This window comes from Prionailurus bengalensis, chromosome B1, assembly GCF_016509475.1.
Source record: "Prionailurus bengalensis isolate Pbe53 chromosome B1, Fcat_Pben_1.1_paternal_pri, whole genome shotgun sequence".
NCBI classification, from domain to species: Eukaryota; Metazoa; Chordata; class Mammalia; order Carnivora; family Felidae; genus Prionailurus; species Prionailurus bengalensis.
In genome coordinates, this window is record NC_057344.1 from 3,048,586 (window position 1) to 3,068,437 (window position 19,852).

At 45.7% G+C, this 19,852-nt stretch overlaps 1 protein-coding gene across 2 annotated transcripts in view; it reads right to left on the bottom strand.

Moving 5' to 3' along the window:
• The window catches only part of CSMD1 (CUB and Sushi multiple domains 1), a 2,022,422-nt gene that overhangs the window by 393,377 nt on the left and 1,609,193 nt on the right, over positions 1 to 19,852 (bottom strand). For both annotated transcript variants that reach the window (XM_043557450.1, XM_043557440.1), the window contains exons 13-15: positions 7,075 to 7,257; positions 5,615 to 5,941; positions 4,478 to 4,672 (exon numbers count right to left, since the gene is read on the bottom strand). In XM_043557450.1, the coding sequence (XP_043413385.1) occupies positions 4,478 to 4,672; positions 5,615 to 5,941; positions 7,075 to 7,257 (705 nt within the window). The remainder of the gene's footprint in view (positions 1 to 4,477; positions 4,673 to 5,614; positions 5,942 to 7,074; positions 7,258 to 19,852) is intronic.

Sequence of the window (19,852 nt, forward strand, 5' to 3'; positions counted from 1 at the left end):
TGCACAAGCTGGGGAGGGGCAAAGAGAGAGAGGGAGTCAGAGGATCTATGCTAACGGCACAGAGCCCAATGCAGGGCTTAGACTCAGGAACCGTAAGATCATGACGTGAGCTCAAACTGGATGCTCACCTGACCAAGCCTCCCAGGCGCCCAGGTTGTGTTTTCAATGACAGTGAACTGTACTGAAATATATGGGCAGGTTAGAGGCGGAACAAATAAACAGATAAATCTTTCATCCAGACCACAAACAATTTATACCCATGATTTGTTGGTACCCAGCAAACTCTGCCAGAATAAATAAACATAATTTTTAAAGAACTTGCTCTATTGTGAGGCTTTCACTCTTTATGTAGAGTTATTGCTGGTAACAATAAATTATTTTATTATGTCAAATTATTATTTTTGTAATCATGGTTATTTTTCTTCTATTTTGCTAAAATACCTGTAATTGTCTTTTCTCCTAATTTTCTTATCATAATCATAGAAGGTTTGTCTATTTTATTGATACTAACAAAGACTCACTTTTGCATTATTCTAACACTTGATTTTTATTGATATGATATTCTAAGTCATTATTTTTTTCTAACTTGTTAATTTTAGCAATCAATTTCTTCACTTTTTGTCTTTTTGTTCAACACTGGGGCATTTGCCTCCTAGCACAGGCTCTCTGTCTCACATTATCTTAATAGAGAGGGTTCCCTCTGACAGGGTTTCTGGGTATCATATGCCTTAAGACTTGAGGCTTTCCCACACAATTTCTCTAAAGTATTTGCCTGTGGTTCTATTCGTGTAATATGCTTACATTGTAATTGGCATATGATCAGTGCATGTGGCCTGGACTTAGAGTAATTTGTTAAGGCTCACGTTATAATCAATTACATAATTGATTATAAAAAGTAATCCTTGAGAGAAACAATAAATGTGTATATTCTCAAAGGAACATCATGTTCCTTCTGAGTCTTTTCAAATGTGTTTGTGTTACTAAATCCTTTTTGTTTTTATTTAAAAAAATATTAAAAAAAAATTTTTTTAACGTTTATTTATTTTTGAGACAGAGAGAGACAGAGCATGAACGGGGGAGGGGCAGAGGCAGAGGGAGACACAGAATCGGAAACAGGCTCCAGGCTCTGAGCCATCAGCCCAGAGCCCGACGTGGGGCTCAAACTCGCGGACCGCGAGATCGTGACCTGAGCCGAAGTCGGACGCTTAACCGACTGAGCCACCCAGGCGCCCCTAAAAAAATATTTTAATGCTTTATTAATTCTTTGGGAGAGAGACAGAGCATGAGTGGGGGAGAGGCAGAGAGAGGGAGGCACAGAATCTGAAGCAGGCTCCGGGCTCCGAGCTGTCAGCACAGAGCCTGACGTGGGGCTCAAACTCACAAGCTGTGAGATCATGACGTGAACTGAAGTCAGACGCTTAACCTACTGAGCCACCAGGCGCCCCTGTGTTACTAAATCCTTTATTTTCCATTTGATTTTTTCCAACTAGATCCACTCAATTCTGAAGTAGCATTTCTATTTCTCTTCAGCAAGGACATTGATTGGGGGTATTTTGTGAGTTAGATTATCAGAGTATCTATGCACACTCCCTGAGAGTCACCAGAACTCAGTAATTGGGTTTCTCAGTACAAGTAAATTAAAAAAAAAAAAAAAAAAATCTTTCACCATCAACTAGTCCTTTAAGAGTTTTCTGTGTTAACAACCCACAGCTGAGTCTGCAGATCTCTTCCAAATAACAAAAGAATGGTCCATTCACATTTAACGTGATACTTTCTCCTTTGTCGGACTTTATTTGAAACACCATCTGCCGCTTTCTTCCTCCGATTGTGCTGAGGAACACATTTGCCCTGCACCTTGTAACACATCTACACACAGCCTTTTTCAGGTAAGCCCTCCAAAGACAGTGGGAATTGTGGCCAGAAGACAACAGAGACTAGAGAGTACTGACTTAAAACCAAAAACAAACAAAAAAACCCTTCTTTCCAGGGCTCCTGGGTGGCTCAGTCTGTTGAGTGTCCAAGTCTTGATATCAGCTCAAGTCAGGATCCCAGGGTCATGGACTGGAGCTCTGAGTCAGTCTCTGAATGTGAAACCTGCTTGGGACTCTCTCCCTCTCTCTCTGACCCCCCCCCCCCCATGTGTTCTCACTCTCTCTCTCTCAAAAGTAAACAATACAAAAAAATTTCTTAAAAAAGCTATACCCTTAGAAGACGTGATAAAAATAGGTAAGAATGAACATCCTACTACTGTGCTCTCACCCTGTAATTTACCAGTTTTCCAGCCCCAGCGGTGCTCAGCCTCACCAGACTGCTTGAGCACTTTATGAAAGTATGAACGTGAGGACGTGCTTCTGGAGCTTTCACCGAATCCTGATCCTTAGATTAACGACGCTAACTTGGCCTGGGGCTGAGGGATGAGGGTGGGAGTCAGAAGCCACCGCCCCACCGCGGTCAGCCCGCTGGGCAGTTCATCTTTCGCAGGACATTCCGCTTCTGCTTACACTGCCTGCATGCTAACGTTAGGCCGATCATTCTAGACAGGAGAAAAAGGTCCTTAACCTACGAGGGAAGACAGATCAGGTTCACAACTGTAGGCTGTATTTGACACACAGGATGTTTTGAATTTGCTTATTGTAAGATAAACACCTAGAGATCGATGGTAACTGAAAAACTAAAAAATAAACAGTGGAAAAATTCACCTGTACCCGTGATCAACATTTTGTTGTATACTCTCTTTTTAGGCTTTTAACAAGCTATTATTATCACGACATGTGCAAATATTCATATGTTCTTCACAGTGGCGTATGATAACACAAGTGGTCGTATCATCTGGTCGTTCCCACGATGAACATCACATGATGAACATCTTCGACGGTACAATCTGTCTTAACGATGCACGCATCCCGGTGTATGAGCGTGTGATGATTTATCTGATTCTCTGTTGTTTAAAGTTGAATTATTTGCACGTTTGGTTGCTATATTTAATACTGCAAAGAGCATTCTTGAAAAAAAAATCTTTCCAGAGCTGTTTATGTCCTTACAATTTTGATCCAGAAATACAACTTATATAGCTCAAAAAGTAAAACGAAAATGTACAACCATTCGTATAAATTTGTACCATGAGGCCATAATCTTGTCCCCTCAATAGCATGGCCAGAAACTGCCAGCTATTCCCAACCTTATGAACAATACAGCTTATTAACGTTTTCAAATTTTACCTTTGTTTTAAACTCTGTATTTCTTGCGCATTTGAAAAGGCTACATAATATATGACTGCGACTGTGTGACATTCTAGAAAAGGCAGCATTATAGAAACAGTAACAAGATCAGTGGTTGGCAGGGGCTGGGAGTTGGGGGAGGGGTGAGGGGGTGGGACACAGGATTTTTAGCGTAGGGAGACCACCCTCACGGCACTAAAATGATGGATACGTGTCATTACACATTCGTCCAAACCCAGAGAATGTGCCCCACCAACAGCAACCGTGATGTAACCATGGACTCTGGGTCACGGTGACGTGTCACTGTGGGGTCATCGGTTGTAACAAATGAACCACCTGGTGGGGATGCTGATCACTGGGAAAGCTGTGCATTTGTGGGGCGGGAGGTATATGGGAAATACCCACAGCTTCCATTCAATTCTGCTGTGAACCTAAAAGTGCTCTTTAAAAAAAGTCTACTTAAAATGTATTTCCTGATATTTACCAGAGTTAAGTTTTTTTTAAAACAGCTTTTCTTATCTTAGCTCATTTTGTATGGGCCATTCTGATGGGGTGTGAGTACATATTCTGAGTAAATATTTTTTACCTGACCAAACACTGGAGGTGCTATCCTCCCCATTTCCGACCCCCTCTAGTTTTCCTTCCTGGTTAACCAGAGTAGAAATGTCAAGAAGAAAAGTAGTTATGCGGTATTTGCATCAGCTGCATGCAGAGCCACAAAACAACATGGCTACTGAAACCCATGCTGCTGTCACAGGCTGAATTATGCCCGCCCCCACCCCCAGTTTATATTTGCGATTTTTAATTCCAGCACCTGAGGGTGTGACCTTATTTGGAAATAGGGTCCTTGCAGACATAATCAGCTAGGGTGGCTTATTAGCATGGCGCTCATCCAATGTGACTGGTGGCATCAGAAAGAGGACACATTTGGCAACGTAGGAGCCCTCCATGGAGAAAGCTGGGGTGATGCTTCTGGCAGCCAAGGAACTCCAGAGAGACCAGCAGCCCCCCCAAACTGGGACAGAACTGGAACGGATTCTCCCTCAGAGCTGAGGAGGAACCAGCCCTACTGACAGTGCCCTCGGACTTTCAGCCTCCGGGACCCTGAGACACCAGATGGCTATTTGGTAAGCCACCAGGGGTGCGGTACTCTGTGACATCAGCCCCGGGGAAACCAACCCAGCTGTGCGTCCGCGTGTTGGTTAGGTTAGGTCACCGTTTCAAAGGAGAATAACTGGCGAACGAGAGCAGACCCGTACCTTCGCAGCGGGGGACTGTGGAGCTCCAGACCACATTTCCATCCTGCAGGGTGCAGGTGATAGACTCCGACCCCTGGGTTTTGACAAAGCCATCGTCACAGTGGAAAGAAACCGAACTCCCAAGTAGAAATCTGTCCCCAAAACGTCGCCCATTTATGGGAATCCCAGGATCATGGCACTCATTCTGACCAAATGCTAAAAAGGAAAAAAAAAAAGTCTATAATTATAGAATTAACATACTAGACTATTAAGTAGCTATATTTAAAAAGGAAGAAATAAGCTTACTAATAAAGCGATTTATTGTCCTGAATTTCACTTAAACACTTACAGATAGATAAATGCATTAAGCAGACAGGATAGTGATACCTAGTAAGACAGGAAGAACGAAGACATGATAAATATATACAACTATTGTCTACACTACACTGCACAGTTTGAAAGCACTTTGTGCGGCAGGTGCTAGAAATGATTTTGGTTCAGACACATCTGGGTTAGAATCCTGGCTCTTGTGTTTTTTATCTGCCCTCTGGCGGATATTCTGATGATCTGATTAGATATCTTAATTCACAGATAAGGAATGCCCAGCCTATATCCCAGAGTTTCTGTAATATTAAATGAAATAATTGCTGGCAAATCCTAAGCACAGAGCCTAAGAGAAGTAGGCAGCCAGTAAATTATGATTTATAACTCATATTTAACATTGTTACCTTACTTTATTCACTTAACAACGCATTTAAGTAGATGTTCTTAAATACAATCTGGTTTGCAAATGAGGGCCCTGAGACAAAAAAAAAAGAAAGAAAAAAGGTGTCTAACCAAAATTCACTAAGTATACCAAGTATTGGTGTTCTAATCCACGGCTCCTGACCCCAAATGGCTCAATCCGTTTGCTACAGTAGTTTTTGCATGGAGGATGATGCATGGGTGGGTGGATGGATGGATGGGTGGATGGGTGGATGGATGGATGCAGGGATGGAAAGAAGGAAGGAAGAGAGGGAAGTTCAGTCCTGTCACTATGCTATGTATCACTGTAAAGCCTCTGAAGAGTCGGCCTGGACACGTGTGGTCAGGGGGCCCAGACACGTGTGGCCAGGGGGCCTGGACACGTGGGGGTGGGGCGGGTGGCAGCAGGCTTACTGGTGTAAGTGATGTTGAACCCCCTGCCGGTGGTGGAGTGGTCAGACTGAAATTCCAAACGGACGATGTGCCCGCTGCTGGCCAGCTGGGAGGGCACCTCGTGGCCCGAGAAAGTGCCGAGGACTGTTAGGTCAGAAATCCCATCGTCTTTGATCGCCAGGAAGTCAAACTGAGGCTCCACGTCAAAATCGTTGAAAATGAGGTGGATCCTGCTCCCGGGTTCAGAGATGATCAACCAAACGCAGTTCATGTTGTTGCCGTATTCCTCCGGATAATTGGGTGACAGGATAATCCCCGACGACGCAGTGAAGTTGAAGAAACACGAGACTGGGAAGACACAAGCATACTTTCAAACAGGTCTGCACAGATCCCAATGAGGGGCACCTGCAGCTGGCTGCTGTGGACGCAGGGCTGGCAGCGTCTGACTGTTCAACTGGCAATTCTGAACCTGAACACTCCCTCTTCCCCGGAGTCGGAAAGACAGGATCCCTTTGGACGCACCACCACCAGAGCCAAATGATTGGGCAGAGGCTTGACGCAGGGATCATCCTCCCCAACTTCACGGACACTTGGGGCAAATATTAGAATTTCTAGTTAAAGCTTTCTGCCTTCCGAGGAGCAAACAGTCATATGAAAAGGCATGTCTGTGTCACAGGCACAATTTCCGGAAAATAGTATCCGTGCTGTTTAGTCTTCTAGGACGACCTTTCTCTTTACATTTTGTGTTTGCCTTTAAAGTGCAGTTTCTCAGGTTATTTATTGTTTATCAGTTACGGGTACCAGTTAATAAGTAACAACTCCGAGGAGCAGACCAATGGTTCGGTGGATAATATAAAAATCTCTTGGGACATCTGTCTCTTAAGGGTGTGTACCTGAAACCAGTTTACGTACGTGTATGCACACGTGCATGTATGTACACATGTGACTTTTTGGAGGACACCTGTTGGATTTATTCCCACATTGTCCGGGCCAAGCTACATCTGGTTACCAAATAAATCTTGCTTTTAAACTGCCATGAAGTGCAAACGTTTCACGTACGAGGAGCAGGCAGTTCTTGGACGGAAACCCGAGCGAACACTAGCCAGGCTCACCAGCGATGTGTCCCTGGTGCAGCATTAGCAAAGTCATAAAGACGGGTGCCTGGGGCGGTCTCACTCGGGCCACCCGCGGAAGCCCTGGAGGGAGCCAAAGCTTTTCTGCACGAAACGTTCTTTCTACAGAGAAAGAACGTGCTGGGCTCCACATGCTCTAGAAGAGGTACCCACGTCACGGGTCGCTTTTACCTGAGTGAGGACAGCGAGGGAGTGGGCATTGGACAACGCCCCTGCCCCTTCTGGTCCCTGAGGCTCTCCCTAGAGATGCTGACAGCAGCCGTCTCTGTCCCCTGCCCCTGCCTGGCACGCAGCCCTCTCTGCCCCCGGCCCCGGCCCCTGCCCGGCCCCCCAGGGCACAGTACTCACACACACAGCTGGGCTTGTTCCCTGACCACTGGTTGTTCTGCTGGCACGTGATGACCCTCTCCCCGACCAGCTCGAAGGCCGCCTGGCACTCAAAAGTGAGGGTGTCCCCGTGCAGGAAGCTGCTGCCAGTCCGCTTCCCGTAGGCGGGGACCCCAGGGTCCCCGCATCCTCCCTTTTCGATTTCTGAAAATGGGAGAGAAAAACGAGCGGTCAAAAAAAAAAACATGCAGTGAACATTTGTCAACAATTCAGAAAGTGAGCGAGTGGTTCCTTCTGCTGGTCTACCCGTAGTTTTTGTTAAGAGTTTCCAAAGGATGCTCGTTTCATCAACATTTAATTACAAAAGCCTGGGGGTAAAAAGGTTAAGTGAACTTGAGAGAAAGGTATTTAACGTACTGTCTCCTAAGGGAGACGGACAGTTACACGGATGCTGGTGACGCAAATGCTACAATTAATACGTAGATGCCTCTTCCGGCCCACGCGCCTCCTGCACCCTGCCGTTAAAATATAAACACGTATTATGTTTTCATCTGTCTGTTTTTTTTTAATGTAAACAATACAAGATTGTTCATTCACTACTGAATATTTAAGTCAATAAATGCATTTGAATATTCCTTCCCTCAATCTTAAGACTCATTTATGAAAAAAAGCAAATACATTAATGGTCTCTGGATGAAGAGAAAATGGGCAGAATCAAGCCCCTTTTCATGAAAACACAACTGTAATGAAGTAGGGACACAAACACACCAGGAGTATGTATACATAGACTTCAACCGCACCTCCGTCTTAAGTGTTAAGTACACAGAATCTATTAAATAACATAGGCTATTTACTCACATAGAAATAGCTTTTGAGAGCAAACTATGTGTCAGGCCCTGTTCTAGGTACTGAGGTGGCTGAGCAAACAAGACAGAATTCTCGCACTCATGGGGCTCACATTATATGGAGGGAAACCATGAAAGTTTCAAATGTATATGAGTTTCAGATCACGATAGGTGGGGTTTGAAGCAAAGTGGAGACGTTCAAAGGATTACACAATAATAGATGGGGGAGGAAAGAGAAGGTATAAACATCCTGAGGGAAGCCTGAAATCAGCCCTTCTAAGAAAGAGATACCAGCCCAGTGTAGCGGGCACCGATCGCTAGAAAGGAAGGGAGGGAACCCCCCCCCCCCTCAAGCAGCCTGTTGGGTTTTTGTGTGTTTTGCCCTGGGAAGAAGGTGTTGCAGGGTTTTAGGATGAGATAGGAGCTGAGCTGAATACAAGTGTAAACATTCTCTGCAGGACTGGTGAGCGCAGGGAGGGAGACAAGCAAATTTCGAGACGCATGGGATGGTTTCCACGCACACATCCAAAATGCACCGATTGGGTCTGCCTTCTGAAATTTGTCATGGACTTATTCTAATTTCTTACACCGGCCAAGCACAAACTCAAACTTAGGTTTTACTAGCAATCTAACTACTTTCTAATCCAGTTCACAATTTTGGAGAATGTCTGTAGAATGGCACAGGACTGGGTTGCTGGATGGTCTTGAGGATCGTGCCTACCGTATGTGGAACGTATACACACACCCAGTGACGAGAGGAGAAACTGTACTTCTGAGAGTTCAGGCATACCAAAGCAGTGGAATCAGCCCGTACTTTCATAATGCTGTCAAGACTTCCAGTATATGGGATACTGTCACACCTGTTTTCCTAAGTGTAAGAGCAGGAAACAAAAACAGGTGCAGGGTCACAGGTCCAGGGTGCTCCGCTAACCTCCCGGGCTCTCCAGGAAAGAAGGTGACCCTTATAGTGACAGATCCACGGGAACAGAAGTGTTCCTGGGTGCAACGCAGGCCAAAGAAATCACCCAGAGAACGTGTTTTCCTAAGGACAGACCTTGGAGTTCAAGTCGTGTGACTTGACTTGAACTGAGCCACGAGTGGGTTTACTTGAATTCAACACTCGGGATGCCTTGAACCAAGCTGTTTTTTTTGTTTGTTTGTTTGTTTGTTTTCCGATGTGAATCAAAGGCAGTTCACAGCAATGGTTTATAACAAAACCCAGCTTGCAGTTCGTGGGTCTCTCGGGTAGGGGCTGAGCACCCCCTGGTCCTGGCAAACGACACAGCCCTGAGGTCAGGAGTCAGGATGCCAGACTGGATTCTGGGCCTCCTGGCCTTTGAGTGGCCACCATGAGCAATTTAGTCTCTCAAAAGCCTCGTTTATACATCATCAGGGACCACTGCCTACCTCAAAGGACAGATGAGGGGGTTAAACGACATAATTCACACAACATACCCAGCATATAGGGCTCAAAGTGTTAGCCATTATACTATTGTGAGCAAACTTTAGACTTGCGGACGTCAGTTGTGCGTCTGTGGTTCCAAAACCTGCGGTTCCTTCTTACAAGAAAATAAACAATGGCACATTGGGATAATGCTGTTTCCTACATTAATGGATTCCAAGAACTCCTGAGAGGAGTGCTAGGACACCACACGGTTGTGGTTAGACCCGTGGTGTGGGTGCAGATGAAGGCCACTGTGCCCCTCCTGATGGGTCCTGTGGTCATTCACTTCCACCAAAGATGCCAACCTTCGTGGGTCCAGACGCGTCCTTAGTAGGTGCTCCGTAGAGACCAGCGATTAGTGGCCAGACAGCGTGGTGTGGGGTCAGCGGGTGTGAGCGCTAGCAGGACTTTTTCTTCAGCCACGGGAGAAGTGTGGTCGTGGCCCGTGGTTACACCAGTGTAGCTTCATCTGGAGGAGGTGCGAGGGGTCACTCTGCACGCGCGACCCCAACACACTGAGCCCGCTCTTGCCCCCAAATGAGTGTGACACAATCCGCACGGGGTTTTGAAATTCCCCTTGGAGGTCACACTGCCTTCCCTTGAGAATCTGCGTCTACTTCACATAGTTTTTGTGAAACTATGGAACAAATGGAAGATGAATAATCAGTGTTGACATTGATATAGCGACCGCAGGAAACCTGTTTCCATACATAACGAAATGTAAGACGTCAAAGATGACCTCGAGAGGCTTTTGTGGAAAAGAATCTGACAGTTTGTTATCAGTCGAAAGACTGAAGTCCCTACAGACCAAAAACAAAACAAAACAAAACAAAAACAAAAAACAAACAAACAAAAAAGCTGGTCAAAAGATCTCTTCCAAATTATCAATCTAGAAACGGAACTTGAGGAAATATTAGGTGTGATTATTTCTTCACTTCTTCTCTGATATTGTTTATCAGTATCAGCCTTCTACTGGGGACTCTATGACATTCCTATTGATGTGTTTTCCTTCTTTTTTTTTAATCTTTTTTTTTTAATGTTTATTTATTTCTGAGACAGAGAGACACAGAGCATGAGTGGGGGAGGGGCAGAGAGATAGAAGGAGACACAGAATCCGAAGCTGGCTCCAGGCTCCCGGCTGTCAGCACAGAGCCCGATGCGGGGCTCAAACTCACAAACCGTGAGATCATGACCTGAGCCGAAGTCGGTCACTCAACCAACTGAGCCACCCAGGCGCCCCTGTTTTCCTTCTTCTTGACAAGAACCTTTAAAAGTACTACATCCCATTATTTCATTTTAATTTTTCCATATTAAATTTTCTGAATTTTATGATATATTTTCGAAGGATATTTTAAAACTTCACCTAAACCAATTCTATTGACACTACATACTTAACATTCATCTCTAACGCGCTTTATTAGGTATATTAGACCTGTAAATGTTTACATAACAAATGAGTAATTGGATTCATCATTTTCTCTTTTATCTTTGTTAATGTTTATTTTTGAGAGAGAAAGCGCGAAGTGGGGAGGGGCAGTGAGATGGGGATAGAGAATCTGAACTGGGTTCTGCGCGGTCAGCACAGAGCCCGAAGAGGGGCTCCAACTCCCAAACCGTGAGGTCACGACCTGAGCCCATGTTGGACGCTTAACCGACTGAGCCCTCAGATGCCCCGCTATTTGCTCTTTTAATTTATCTGGGCGTTTTTGCTTTTACCAACATACGGGCATTAGATGGCACGGGAGCCAAACAGCAAGACTGACAGTGAGCCTGGCAGGGGGACTCTTGCTGTGGCAAGCCCGTGTGGTCTTTCTGGAGAGAATAGAACGTGTGCATAAATGGGATATCACTCTGGACCAGATACTGGAAAACAGAGCGGTGCCAACAGACGAGCACAGGTGACTTAGACATAAATTTCTGAGAACGGTCATGAGAAACACGGAGCTGAACCCTATGAACTTGTCAGTCGTCGGACAGTTCCTGATCTACAAAAGGCAATTTTGTTCAATTAAACGCAAGCCTCTTGACCCACGAGAGCTGCCCTCCGACACCTGCACGTGGTGTGGCGCACAGCTAACGGAGGCCTGGCTGATTACTCACCTTTGCACGTGCACCTGTCATGGCCCCAGCACAGGGCACAGAAGCACAGGGGAACGAATGCTCGCTCCAGTCCCAGCCAAGTTCCCCTGGGCTCCTTTACACAGCTGAGTACCTTGCCGCAGGGCCCCTTATCAAACCCTATCTGCACAATATTTTTGGCACATCGGGGTGCCGTGGTGTTGACTCTCACTTCTGTATCTTCTCTTCAACACTCCACGGAACGTCCTGTCCTCCTCAACCAGCCCACAGGCGTGCACCTGTGGGTACACCCACCTATCAGCTGCCTGTATGTCGTAAAGGGACCCAGCAGCATGCAGTCAGCGTGCATGTCCCAAATACCGTGCGCGTCTTCAACTTAAATTTCTGCCTTTCCGTGAAGGGCGCTCACATCCAGGCCAGAGGCATACTGAACACTCCAGAATCTCTCATGCTGCCGGGCATCCTTCCGTTCTGGTGTCCCCCACCCCCATCGAAGACACCTCCTCTTCTCCTTTCGTGGCACCGCCCTCATTAAAGCCTCTTCAAATCCCCACAGCCCAGGTGTGGCTCCCTGTTCCAGAATTGCCGGGTCCTTTTTTTGGTAGACATTTTAGAACTAATCCAGTCAGGATTGATTTGAGTTGCGATCCTGTCTTTCTGTCCCATCACACTGCAAATTTTTCCAGAATGATGACCAATCCATATCTTTCTCTGTATTTCCCAGTACTAAAATCAGCGCCTGAAACAAAGTGGATGCTGGTGTTGTTTTGTTCTTTTACGGACCTTCTGAGATGTCTGACCAGGCTTCTAGCTATAAGACAGGCAGCTGACTTGTTTTGTTCCCTACAAAGAGCTACTAGGCTTTGCCCCATGTCTTAGTCTGTGGCTGGTATCTTGGCGCACAGTACGTGGACTGTTCTAGCTGTAAGGTGTAAGAAACAAGCAAACGCACCAAATCATGGATCTTGTGAAGACTGCAGTTCGGGCACTCAGCAGAAAATAAACAAATAGTATGAAATATGTCAGACACGGATAAATGTTCCAAAAAGAGAGGACGGGGGGTAAGAGGGAACACAGACCGTGGTGGTCTGTTTCAGGGGGAGGATCCAGGGACACCCTCTGCAAAGCACACATTCGAGCAGAGATGTGAAGGGAGGATGCGTCTGTGAGTGTAAGAGAGAAGAACCCTGCATGGACAGAAGACAGAACCAAAGCACGGGGCTGAGTGGGGAATCCACCAGGCAGGGCTGAGGAACAGCCAGACGCCAAGAGTGACTGTAGTCCGGTGATAAAGGGCCAGACGAGCAAAACACAAAAGCAACGAGCGGGTCAAGGACCAGGCGACACAGAACCTCTAGACCTTGATGGGGATATGGTTCTTTCATCACGCTTTCTTATAATCATGCTGTGAGAGCTACAGGAAACGGCCAGTTGTTTCCTAATTTATTGTGAAACATTTCATGCTGTAATAAATATTGGAGAGAAGGCACCTAAACGCCACCATAAAATAAAACACAACTTAGAGATATCCACCGTATGGATTTTTGCTTCTTTGTTGGCAACAAGTCCAATCCTAAATTATCCCGAAGATGTTAACTTCTATCAACCCCTTTAGATATACTTGGTGGGCGACATGTGTTACAGGAAAGGGTGCCCCACTGAGAATGGAGGTTTAAGTCACAGATCTTTTATCTCATGTATTAGTCTCTTTGGTACTCTTCCAAAATTATTAGTGGAGCACCTCTTATGTGCTAAGCTACTAGGTTGAAAAATAATTATCTTCCAGAAGTCTACAGTGCAATAATTTGAACAGACGGATGGATGACCACCATAACACTCCTGGCGAGATATCTGTCATGGCAAAGATATTCTCAAGTTAGTACTGGGCATCATATGTCTTTAAAATCAAAGCAAGCAGCTGAAAGCAAACCGTGTTCGCCCCGAGTGCTCACCCCGTAGGTCATGGGAAAGAAAGGCTGCCTCAGAGCCACTGCAGAGATGCTGACGCTGCAGCTGGGCTGGGTTCGGAGCAATTCAGCCAAGGGCAGCACCCAGTGGAGCCGCCCACACTCCGTGTCCAGAGCCAGTGGCCGCCACCTTCCCCCGGGTGCTAAGGAGCTGTCGCTCAGGACACATCCTACTTGCTTGCAGTGTTAATGTCCACCCTCTTGACCAACACCAGGATTACTGGCCCCGTTTTCAGGATGTGACAGGTCCAAAAGGAAGGAAAAAGCCCTTCTACCTTCTTTTTCTTTTTTTACATTCTTTTCTTAATGTTGATTTTTGAGAGACACACAGAGAGAGAGAGAGACAGCACGAGCAAGGTAGGGACAGAGAGAGAGGGAGACACAGAATCTGAAGACAGGCTCCAGGCTCTGAGCTGTCAGCACAGAGCCCCCACACATGGGTCAAACCCATGGCCTTGAGATCATGACCTGAGCCCAAGTCAGGGCGTAACCGACTGAGCCACCCAGAGGCCCCAAGCCCTTCAACTTTAGAACTTTAGGTAAAGCTGATCCTTACATCATTTGGCCCTGTATTATCATCACAGAATGCAATATCTGATAATTTTAAAGATGCCTCTGTATTACGATGTTTTTCCTGTTAACTAGAAGCTTCGAGATTGAGACATTATCAATTGCATTTTTGAAGAGTGAGGCAGGGGCACCTGGGTGGCGCAGTCGGTTGAGCGTCCGACTTCAGCTCAGGTCACGATCTCGCGATCCTTGAGTTCGAGCCCCGCGTCGCGCTCTGGGCTGATGGCTCGGAGCCTGGAGCCTGCTTCCGATTCTGTGTCTCCCTCTGCCTCTGCCCCTCCCCTGTTCATGTTCTGTCTCTCTCTGTCTCAAAAATAAATAAAACGTTAAAAAAATAAAAAATAAATAAAAAAAATAAAGAGTGAGGCAGTCTTAGTTCTGGCAAAATTAAGCAGACCCCTCTCTCACCGTGGCCTCTGCATTCTGGTTTCTTGAAATCAGCAGTTCCCAAACTTGCCCACACACCAGCATCACGGGGAGCTCCGCCCCTCCCACTCACAAATCTAGTGTTTCCCAACGAAGCATTTAGCTGCACTGCGAACACAGAGCCTGGGAAGAAGGAGGGACAGCTGCCAAGCAGGAAAGGGCCTCCCTCAGGACTGGAGGCAGAAGGATGAGAGGCTGGAGTTTTCAAGACGACAAAACACGGGACCCCACTGGCACGCAGCACCTAGCAGGGGTCTGGACAGGGAACATGCAGAATTTCACCCCCTCCTCTCTCAGGCAGCGGGCCTTTCCCTCGAGCGTGTCCGCACCAGAGCGAAGATATAGAAAATCCAAAAAAAAAAAAAAAAAAAAGACTGATTTAGACTGACCCCTGGTAATAAGTATTTCATGAACAAGCACACAGCGTGCGTGCTATCAAAGGGCAACTGGAATAGTTTCCCAAGAACGGCCCTTAATTTGGACTAAAGCCAAGACTGATGCAAAAAGAGAAACACCAAAGTGGATTTATTCTATATGCCTGCTTAAAAATAATCACATGGAAACGATTCAACGTGTGCGATAAACGTACCCGTAAGTCACACCAGCACGGAAACAGCCAGGTCAGCTCACACGCCACAACGCTCTCTTTCTCACAGGCCACAGGATGACACTTAGTGTCACTAAACATTGTGAATCTCATTTGACGAGGACTGCCCTCGGCTGTGAGGAACAAAACGGTTCAATGGACGCTAGCTCGAACTCACGAGCATTTCCTTTTCCTCACGCACCCAGAGGCTGGAGGGCAGAGTGGCATATGGGTTAGGTCGGCGAGAGCCCACATGCTCTGCAGACGCCCGCCCCCTGGACTCACAGGCCAACATCGTGAGCGGTGCGGTCTCGTGGCGCAAAGTGGCTGCCACATCTCAAGGCAGGAGGAGGTGGAGAGTCCAGGCTTCCCACAAGGGCGGCGAGCTGGGTTTTCTCTTTACAAACCACAAACACATGCACAAAAAACACAAAAAAACAAAAATGCCCCAAAACTTTCCAGAGGCTCTATCTGTTCACTTGTCTTTGTCCCCTGTAGCTCACCTGGGTCATTCCTACCTTGAAAGATCCAGGAAATGTCATGTTAGACTCCACAGTGTAGGGGAAAAAAAAAGTCAGGTGTTTTTTTTTTTTTTTAATAAATGATAATTTTCATAGATAATCCACAATGTCTGCTATAGAATGTTAGCAAAATTAAAAATTGAATTGAATTCCTACCAAAAATATCACCTCAGTGGGAACAAAATCACCTCCCAGACATAAAATCCTTTCTAACATGTGTGGCTCTGTTCACCAGCGCAGCGTTTAACTATGCTGCTACCCTGTATTTAGTTTTCAGGGAAAAAAAGGTAGAAATAAGTTTTTAAAAATTCTTTTGGGAATAAGTTGGGAGTTAAATAACTAAGGCAAGTAAATATAAAAGTAAACGTGTTTTGAGACAAAGTGTGAATATGATCAAAATGATTTTCACATAGGTAGAAAAATAACAAATTACGTAAAAAGAAAAAAATAAGAGTGCTTCAGGATACAATGAATCAAAACCATTTGGGATTTCTTTTTCTTTTCTTTTTTTAAATTTTTTATTTATTTTTGAGAGAGAGAGAGAGAGAGAGAGAGAGAGCGAGCGAGCAGGAATGGGGGAGGGGCAGAGAGAGGGAGACACAGAATCTAAAGCAGGTACAGGCTCTGGGCTGTCAGCACAGAGCCCGACACGGGGCTGGAACCCACAAACTGAGATCGTGACCTGAGCCAAAGTTGTTACTTAACTGACAGAGCCACCCAGGTGCCATGGGGATTTCTTTTTCTTTCCTCATCCTGCCATAAAAATCAGGGGGGTCCAAGGCTACTTTTGTTGGAGTAGATGGCAAGTCACAGGTACTCTTTCACTGGCTAACTTCCAATTGACTTCTAATTTCCTGGGCTTGAAAGCACATATGGATGGCTGTCCATATAGAAGAGAAAGAGGTACATATTCAAGGGCCAAATAAAAAGAATTTTTAATTTTGGAAACTACGAAATAGGTTTAGTAAATTACTGGCCCTGTTATCAAGTTTTTTCCTAAGGAGATGAACTGTACCGAAATGAAAGGCACCGTTTCTTAGAACATTCCACGGGCTTCTAGTTAGCAGACATAGAACATAAAGTCACTAATTCTTCCAAGTATGTTTCACAGCCAGTTTTTCTCAGAGACAGGAAGTCACACTTGTTAGACATAAGTACCCTATACCTGCTGTCCTAGATAGATATTGGACATTACTTCCTTGACTACATATTGCTTATTAATTTTTACCATAGGTAATTTTTACCAAAGATAAGCATCCTATGTCTATTATATCTACTGAGATCAATGGCTTGTGCCCAGTTTGCAGAGATTATTTTGTGATTGAAATGGGCATTTAGCTATGAATAATCTAAACACGGTCTTGGGCCACTTTTTTTCAACTTTGCTCTACAATTAGGCACAACATTTGGGCACTTGATTATCCAATTATCTGTGCATTAGAGCAAATAGCAAATTGCTTCTGGAGAATCTTGGCACCGCCCACGGGTACTTTATTAGGTCATCTCTTCAGAGTTGGCACATCATCTGTTCAGGCATGTGTTCTTGTTAGACATTTCATCTTATAAGATAATGTCATCTTACCCAAGGATACGGCTCTGCCCTAAATTGGCAACACAGGATGTCAGCACAGCAGGTAATTATCAGGGAATACCATACTGAATTAACTGTTAATCAATAGTTATTCAGAGTTGTTATGGAATGAATTATATGCCCCCCCCCCCCACCGCCGCACAATTTATGGTGAAGCCCTAACCCTCAATGTGGCCATATTTGGAGGTGGAGCCTTTATTTTTTTTTTTTAATTTTTTTTAACATTTATTTATTTTGAGACAGAGAGAGAGAGACAGAGCATGAACGGGGGAGGGGCAGAAAGAGAGGGAGACACAGAATCCGAAACAGGCTCCAGGCTCCGAGCCATCAGCCCAGAGCCCGACGCGGGGCTCGAACTCACGGACCGCGAGATCGTGACCTGAGCTGAAGTCAGACGCTCAACCGACTGAGCCACCCAGGCGCCCCAGGTGGAGCCTTTAGAAATGTAACTAAGGTCGATTCCCTAGGACTGGTGTCTTTCTTCTTTCTTTTTTTTTTTTAATTTTTTAATGTTTTTATTTATTTTTGAAACACAGAGAGGCAGAGCATGAGCAGGGGAGGGGCAGAGAGAGAGGGAGACACAGAATCGGAAGCAGGCTCCAGGCTCCGAGCTGTCAGCACAGAGCCTGATGTGGGGCTCAAACTCACGGACTGTGAGATCATGACCTGAGCCGAAGTCGGACACTTCACCGACTGAGCCACCAGCTGCCCCTGGACTGGTGTCTTTCTAAGAAGAGGAAGAGACGCTAGGGCCAGGCACACACGGAGAGGAAGCTCTGTGACGACTCAGGGAGAAGACAGCCACCTGAAAGCCGAGAAGGGAGGCCTCAGAGGACATCAAAGCTGCCGGCACTGTGATGCTGGACTTATAACCGTGCGACCATGAGGACGTACGCGTAAGCCCCCAACGTGTGGTGTGTGTTACGACAGCCCCGACACACTAACACGAGTGTGAAGAAAAGACACGATATCTATAAATTGTTGTTCCCATGACGTGAAATTATTGTAGAGTACACAAGTCCTTCCTTAGGTCAAGATCGGTCGCTTTTACTTTCTCTGGCAAAGGTTTTCTACTTAACTGACTTCAGTTTCGAATTCACTCCCCTGGCAGATGCTGAGAATCATCAAAAGGAGGAAGCTCCTTTGATAAATGTTTCCTAAAAAGACTCTTGAGAGCACTGTTTGCAATTCGATGAAAAATTATTTTTATGAAGCCCAGAGGGAGAATTACTCTCTGATTAGAGTAGCATACAGTTCCTGGGCAACTGGTTTGTTTTTATTCCACCAATTCTCTGACCATGTGAGGACAAGAAGGCCCTTGCTGATGGTGACGATGGAAGCCTGGGGGTCTGTCGTGGGTTGGGGATTGTCAGAGTTGGGTGAGAAGGAGTAGTCAGCACACATGAAGAAGAAAATGGAGCTTCTGGGAACTTCTGGTGACGACAAGTTCCTCAGGACACAGGAGGGAGTTGTCAAGTGCTCTCTGTTGGCCAAGTTCAAGTGTCTAATTCTCCTCCCACTCTCTGGAGGGCCCAAGCTTGATCCTTAACTTCCCCATCTTTTAAGAGAGGGAAGGTTGTCCTGGACCAGCAAGTTACCACAGGAGAGCACAGGAAGGGGTGCTGGTGATTAGGGTGGATGAAGGGAGCCTATGCTTTGGTCTGTTGTCAACAACACTCACCTATGTTCCGCCTGAGGGTCAAGGACCGTTAGTCCTGGGAAGGCTGAGTGCACGGTTCACACTGTTATCCCTCCACATGGTCAACTCCATCCTGAGTAGCAGAATTGCACCCTGTCTCCGCATGAGGCCCATCCCCTGTTGTCTGTCACAGTTAGAAGACCTACTTTTTCCACCCTAAAAGCAACTTGCTCATGAGGATGACACATATGTATGTCTTCTTGCTCAGAATTTTCCAGTTCTTCACCCTGTCCCGTCACTTAGGGAGGTCCCTGTGGTCCACCCATGCATCCCGACCCATGTGCTCAGGATGGCAGTCATCAACTTGTGCTTTTCTGCACAACCTCCTTTGGAGGCAAACGCAGAGATCCACACCTTCCTTGGTGCGTTTCCCTGCCCCGGTCCCCCTGTTCACAGAATGTTCTCACCGTCAGCTTATCCTTCTTCCAGCTAATGCTGGTCCTTAGTCCGTCAAAGATGGATAACTCCATCCTTTCTTCACATTTCTCCAGCTTGTTATTCGGTCAGGTCCATAGAAGAATGGTTGAGCGCAGAAACACTAATCTCTTATCAGTGATGAGAATTGTGCCCTATTCCTTTCATACATTGCAAGAATTCACTTGGGGTGTAAAAGGTTCCAGTACCACCTGCATTATTATAATTTTGTTATTTGTTGTTGTTATGAAGAGCACCACATGCTGAAAACACTTAGAGTAAAAGTAGTTCACATATCACAACTATTTCTGATGCAATGGGGATATTTCCTTCCATGTGTTTCCACTTTATGTTACGGTTCTTGAACCCACGGAAGAATATTTTAAAGTTTCTGCAAGATTTCTTTAGTTTCAAAAGACAGCAAGTACTGTAACAGCTTTTAAATGCACTCTCTTCCCTGGTGAAGATAGTTTTGTTTCAGTTGTAGTAGAAACCAGCTTTAAAACCCTATGTACGTTATTTAACCTTAATGAGAAACAAAGGCCATAGGATTGGATGACTGTTAATGTCCCTTCCGGTTTTATATTTTTGTGACACTCCAAAATCTCAGATTTAGAACTTAGCAAAAAATACGAACCGCAGTAATCACGGCTTAAT